Source organism: Haliotis rubra, unplaced genomic scaffold (genome assembly GCF_003918875.1).
Source record: "Haliotis rubra isolate DU_JTF1 unplaced genomic scaffold, ASM391887v1 Scf1136, whole genome shotgun sequence".
NCBI lineage: Eukaryota > Metazoa > Mollusca > Gastropoda > Lepetellida > Haliotidae > Haliotis > Haliotis rubra.
In genome coordinates, this window is record NW_025765044.1 from 17,106 (window position 1) to 23,977 (window position 6,872).

The following is a 6,872-nucleotide window of genomic DNA, read 5'->3' on the forward strand; positions in this document are numbered from 1 at the left end:
TGGTCATTGAAATATTTATTTATATCCACTGACAAATATATTAAGACTGTTACATTTGATGAATGGAGTCAAGTGTCTAAGTCTATGAAAGTCTATAAAATATGCATATAATTTACCTCTTCTTCTGGACACAGAATATGTTCGAAAACGTCTATAATTGTTGACTGAAGAAGTATGCCTTTCTTATGAATAGGTACAATTTGGCTGAACATAATGATCACAGACAACATGATCGATTAAAACACTAAGGGACAACTGAACATATGACACAAAAACATTTGTTCAGAAAAACTATGTAATTCTTGTCCAGGACTCGATTCTTCCCTGCTGCGCATATGTCATCTCAGTCCATCCAGTAAAGTTTGTTCGAATAACCTGGTTCATCCACGCTGAAGCAACTGCCAAACCCGCCACCTGTTTAATCGTCGCACTTGCACCTGGCTCTCACACACCACACGCACAGCAGGCAAAAGAAGATCCACATGGGCACAGAGAAGCCGAGGGCGTGGGTGAATAGAAGCGTATCATTGCACGGAGACGAGGGCGAGCCACAGGAACCTAAACGGATATAAATAGTTTCGCATTTTCTCTGTCGTAGTCCTGTGTTTCGTATAAGGGAGAAGGGCACAATTTTACGTATATTTCCATTGCAGATAGCCAGTAAGTAACTGGAATATTACCCTAATCGCCCGTTTGTTGAGTAATTTGGTAAATCTATAGGACCTTCTTCATAACACGTTTTATAATACATATAAATAATTTGCAATATGCTTTATCTTGAAATCACCCATTTAATAATGACTATGTATTTTTTTATAAACAAGAGTACAATTATCAGTTTAAAGACGTTCAAACCTGTATCACTGTCAAATATAAAATACAACCAACGAACGATTACGAATTACTGCGACAAGCGTCCAGAGAAGCTCACCTACAATTCCCCATGCGATATTGAACAATCCAATGATGACACAGATAGCGCCTATGAAGTTTCCTGAAATACACTTGCAGCAGTACCAGCAGGATGCCAGGATTGGGATGACGACAGAGGTGGCTCCCTGGGCTATCATGTAGCTAGCGAGTCTGGTGTGTCCTGGGCACAGATTGTAGTCAAGGATGCCTTGAGAAACGAGAACATCAAATATCTACGTTGGGTTCACTGGAAGGCTTGGAGAATATAGTTATTTTCTGTTAACACATTAACCTGACATTCAATGGGAGACTAACGTTCCTTTTTAAGTAAGTGTCTTTCGGATTTAAGTAATAATGATGGCAAAGTTCCTGCAGCCAAAATATTTAACACCAAACAATTTCATACTGTTCTCTCTGTGCTTTTGTGTGCAGAATATATACAGAAGAATGAGGACTATTGTTATGGATAATCAACTTCTTTATTCTATATAGGCGACGTTTCGACATAGATTCTAATGTCGTTGTCAAGTAAGTATGTATACAACCATGTATATCTTCTTTACTGGCTTCCTATCAACCTACTTAATCCTGTATACCATACCATCTGTGTTATCAACTTCTTCTATTGTATAAACAACTCATAAAATTTACAAAACACTTGTGAATATGAGCTCCCAAAATTGCTTGAAACCATTTCGAGACAAAAAAAGTTACATAAACTTATCACATCATAGTCATGTAGCATATCAAAATGTAGCTTATGATGCATGATATAGAAATAACCATATGATATGCTTCTAATTTTCAATGTGGTGACATTATCATATAAGTTAATCAAATATTGTCTTTCCTTCATCTGACACCAACATTGTAAGTATTGGACTACATTAATTGAAACCATTTATTCAATTAATGTTTTCTCCATTTCATAATATTTACTACCATAATTAAATGACAAATGATATAAAGCCAAATTGCAGTCAATATAAACTGAATGTATTAATACAGGAGTGACATTTATATCATAGTTAACAGATGACTACATATTACAAGTGGGGTATGCAAGTGTAATATATAATGTGTACTGGTATATTCATTTTAACTTTCACAAGGATTTAGCATTGTTAAGTAACTTGCATTGTCAATCAATCCGTCATTAACCTGCAAGCACAAAATATGCTGTTGAAATACAAGCTTCGAAATGATTTGACATACAAAAACACAAGCATGAATTCTACGCATACTTTTTCTTAATTTGGAAACAAAAAAATGCCCTCGTTAGAGAACATGCCTCCGCCTTGCACAGCAATCTCCATTCACTATTACATTTTCAAAGTACTACTGTGCACTTGTACTTTAATATACTTTCACCAAACCGCACACAGATAGCCCTTGTGTCATACCTAACCTAACCACCAACATATTATTAATATTCCCCATTTACTTAACATTGCAGTTATTTTCAAAGTGCCTCTGTGTGTATCTACTTTAACATACACTCTTCAAAAAAAGAATAGCAAAATAAAATTTGAAAATAGTGATCAAAAGTTTGTACGCATATGTCACATTAAGCATGTTTTGAGAGTTGAATATTGTTGTTGGTGTGGTTTAGAGGAACATGCGTGAGCGAATGCAACCATAAACTGTTATAAATGGTTTTATCGATCATGATTGTCATGATGAGTTTTAATGTTATGGAACACAATCAAAAGCCGCAAGTATTGCTTTTTTACGTGCAAAGCATGAGTACAACCTATGACTAAAAGACCCAAATGCATCTCACAAATTCATCCAAATCCTTTGCAAATACGGTGCTGACCGAAATATTGCCATTGGACAATTACAAGCTGGCGAATCAAAGAGTGTCGTGGCGAGGACTTTCAGCATTCATCCCAACACAACAACTCATTTGTGGGATCGTTTTGTGCTTTCCATTTCAACAAATGACCATCCAAGACCAGGAAGACCGTGAGTCACCACACAGCCCAAGATCTCTACATCCGGGTAACCCACCTACGTAACTGCCATCGTTCCGCCCGGGACACAGCACAAGCATGGTTTGGAGCCCGGAGAATGTCCGACCAGGCAATCAGGAACCGTCTCCGAGAGGCAGGTATGCGTGCCAGACGTCAAAAAGTTACCCCCTCTCTGATACGATTACAGGTGGTGTAACACGGTGCAGCCATGGAACCTTGGGAACCTTGCAGGCACATATGGTTCAAGCGACGTGACGGAAGACACCGTGTCTACAGACCACGCAGTGAACGATTTGCACCCAACTGCATGAGGCAAGTGGACAGATTTGGTGGAGATGGTGTCATGGTGTCATGGTGTCATGGTGTGGGGAACCATCTCATACACTTGCAGACCGGTGCTCGTCAAAGGCAATCTAAAGGCCGCTCGAAGTATCGATCAGATTCTCTGTCCTCACGTGCATCGCCTTGTCGACCGCCAGAGGGAGCTGTACCAACAGGACAACGCCAGACCTCACACAGCACGTGCTACAGTGGATACCTGGCCAATAACAACATGAATGTCCTTCCCTGGCCCTCCAGATGCCCGAGTCTGAAACCAATTCATTATCTGTGGAATCAGATCGATAAAAGTGTACGTCAACATCGTAATCCGCAATTTACCCTTTAACAGTTGTTCAACATGCTGCAGGAGGAATGGAGAAGGATTCCACAATGAAACATCCAACAACTGATTCGATCTGTGTCAAGGATACCTTGAATTATACCAAAGTTTTCAATGACATTTTGCTTTTCTTTTTTTTGAAGAGTGTACTTTCTTCAACATCTAATTGATTTGCAATGGGGACATACCCAAGAGATCCAGTAAGTTTCATTGAAATCCATCTGGTAGTTTTTGAGTAAAGTTTCTAACACATAAATACACACACACACACACAAACAGGGTTGAATACATACCCTCTGCAACAAACCTTCGGTTTTGGCAAAGGCAATTATGATCATAGTAATTATTATGCATACATATATCATTGTGATTCATGATATTAATGGTAGTTGTAAAACACCAATTACAAGGTGCATTTTGATATACTATATGCCTATGTTGTGATAGGTTTATAAAAATATGTTTTCTCACATTGGTGTTGCCGGTCGATTATGGGTACCGATGTTCAGTTACCCCAGAATGAAACGAACAATGTTTTTTCTGAGTCCATATGCAATTATCAGTGCTTCCATAAATTAACATGCACTTCCCACAGAAAGCATATTTGCTACATAAGCCCCTGCACTAATATAAGAACTAAATATACTGTATTCCTGTGCATAAAAATTCAACTGCACAGTCGACAAAAATAGATCATATATGTCCCGTTTATGATCCCTTCCCCACAAAAAATAAAGAAGAAACTCATACCTACACAAATTTCTTTTAAGTCGTCTTGGCTTTATAGATAGAAGCGTTGAAGAGATAAATATTTATATTAAAATAAAACCATTTTCGTCACCGAATTATTCCCTATTTTGGATCTTACCAACAACTATCATGGCCACAGGCACCGAACCAAAGATAAGGGAAAAGATGCAGACACACACTTTCACTAAAAAGGAAACAGAACATTAGTGATGCTTTGGACTGATACATGCATTGATTTAATCACAAATTTAAGGAGATTGCTATCGTTTCGTTTCAGTTGATATTATCCTTTCTTTAGCACAAATACAAGCTCATGAGGACACAACCTTGGTGGTTAACGAATCGTCCGTTTGTCATTCGAGTCCAGAGTCCTTATTGCAATACAGTTTGTGACATCCGACGTTATTCACTGCTAAATGGGTTACCTGACATCTTGTCATCGTCGTCAGGCATGTTGACAGAATGGTGACGAATCGGTGCAGACTCCTCTTCTGTCAATATATACACATTCAAAAGTGTGATCGTACCATTCATTGAAATATAGAAGTTGACTATCCATAGAACTTGGTTTTCTTCCCTATACCATCGTTATGTTTTATTACTGTAGCAAGGGTGTAAAGTTTAGATCGTTACATGTTTAAGAAGTAAACGTTTGCTCTTTTGTCATGTGTGGTGTGATAAAGTGCAGTCTTGCATTGAACTATTAAACTTCAAATAATTAGGACTCCTACCATGCCTTCAGTCAAAAAGAGACTTACCATACCTTTACCCACTACGATAACAAAATAGTTACCATAGTTGTACTTCAAACCAACATTATACCTAGATACTCACAATGCCTCTTGCCACCACGATAGCAAGGCACTAACTATGCCTCTTGCCAACACGATAACAAGACGATCACTATGCCACATGTCAACACGATAACAAGATACTCACCATGCCCTCTTGCCAACACGATAATCACTACAATGCCTCTTGCCAACAGGATAACAAGACGATCACTATGCCACATGCCAACACGATAACAGGACGATCACTATGCAACATGTTAACACGATAACAAGATACTCACAATGCCTCTTGCCAACACGATAACAAGACGATCACTATGCCACATGTCAACACGATAACAAGATACTCACCGTGCCTCTTGCCAACACGATAACAAGACGATCACTATGCCACATGTCAACACGATAACAAGACGATCACTATGCCACATGTCAAGACGATAACAAGACGATCACTATGCCACATGTCAACACGATAACAAGACGATCACTATGCCACATGTCAACACGATAACAAGACGATCACTATGCCACATGTCAACACGATAACAAGATACTCACCGTGCCTCTTGCCAACACGATAACAAGACGATCACTATGCCACATGTTAACACGATAACAAGACGATCACTATGCCACATGTCAACACGATAACAAGATACTCACCATGCCCTCTTGCCAACACGATAATCACTACAATGCCTCTTGCCAACACGATAACAAGACGATCACTATGCCACATGCCAACACGATAACAGGACGATCACTATGCCACATGTCAACACGATAACAAGGCACTAACTATGCCTCATGTCAACACGATAACAAGACGATCACTATGCCACATGTCAACACGATAACAAGACGATCACTATGCCACATGTCAACACGATAACAAGACGATCACTATGCCACATGTCAACACGATAACAAGACGATCATTATGCCTCTTGCCAACACCATAACAAGACGATCACTGTGCCACATGTCAACACGATAACAAGATACTCACCATGCCTCTTGCAAACACGATAATCACTACAATGCCTCTTGCCATCACAATAGCAAGATGCATACCGAGCCTTTAGTCAACAAGATAGCAATGTATTTACCATGCTTCTAGGTTACACAATAACAAGATTCTTTTCCTACTTATCTTTCAATCCAGTGATCAACAGCATTAGCATCGATCTGCGCAATTGGTAGCCGATGACAAGTGTCAACCAAGCCAGCGAGCCTGACCACCCGATCCCGTTAGTCGCCTCTTACGACAACCATGGGTTACTGAAGGTTAATTCTAACCCGGACCTTCACAGGTCTTTTATCCAATGGAATATTGGCCGTCAATTAGTATTATACATACTTGTGGCAACAACACCCTCCATTTTATCCTGAAAATGTACACTTCCCTCTCTGATTGTTTACTGGTCAGCTCGGACTGTCCACGAAGCTCCCCAACCAGGAAGATACAAGTATTGCAAACAGATAACATAGATTACTACGTCAATATCGACTTACTTTTTCTTTTGTTATGACTAATCTATTTATACATCTACTTGGCATGCTTATCTCGATCCAGCTGGCTAGATCCAGTTACACAGGTATGTGAGGATGGACTTTTGCACCGAAAAGTATTGAATTTAGATTACGTGGCCTTCAAAGTAGGATCGGTCGTAATACTGTCAACATTGTTGACTTTGGCAAAATCATACATTTAATCAGTCAAATGAAATTTTCTCCACATCGGCATCTAGTATTTACTTATTTTCGGTATTCAAT

At 39.2% G+C, this 6,872-nt stretch overlaps 1 protein-coding gene across 2 annotated transcripts; it reads right to left on the reverse strand.

Annotated features, from left to right (window-relative positions):
- On the reverse strand, positions 1-6,577 carry LOC124292391. 2 transcript variants are annotated; one of them, XM_046729477.1, is made up of 5 exons: positions 6,457-6,577; positions 4,725-4,790; positions 4,418-4,483; positions 932-1,120; positions 1-558 (listed from the first exon to the last, which is right to left on the reverse strand). In XM_046729477.1, the coding sequence occupies exons 1-5, from the start codon at positions 6,476-6,478 to the stop codon at positions 419-421; spliced, it is 483 nt and encodes a 160-aa protein (XP_046585433.1). In that variant the 5' UTR covers positions 6,479-6,577; the 3' UTR covers positions 1-418. The 2 variants fall into 2 exon arrangements, with proteins under 2 accessions (XP_046585433.1, XP_046585440.1); XM_046729484.1 differs by lacking the exon at positions 4,418-4,483.
- Positions 6,578-6,872: the final 295 nt, after the last annotated feature.

Excerpts from the sequence above, each read along its gene's own strand:
- LOC124292391 (XM_046729477.1), bottom strand. The coding sequence starts at position 6,478 with ATGGAGGGTGTTGTTGCCACAA. Across the intron at positions 4,791-6,456 it reads GGAGGGTGTTGTTGCCACAA|AAGAGGAGTCTGCACCGATT; the intron begins GTATGTATAATA and ends ATATATTGACAG. Across the intron at positions 559-931 it reads TATCGCATGGGGAATTGTAG|GTTCCTGTGGCTCGCCCTCG; the intron begins GTGAGCTTCTCT and ends ATATCCGTTTAG.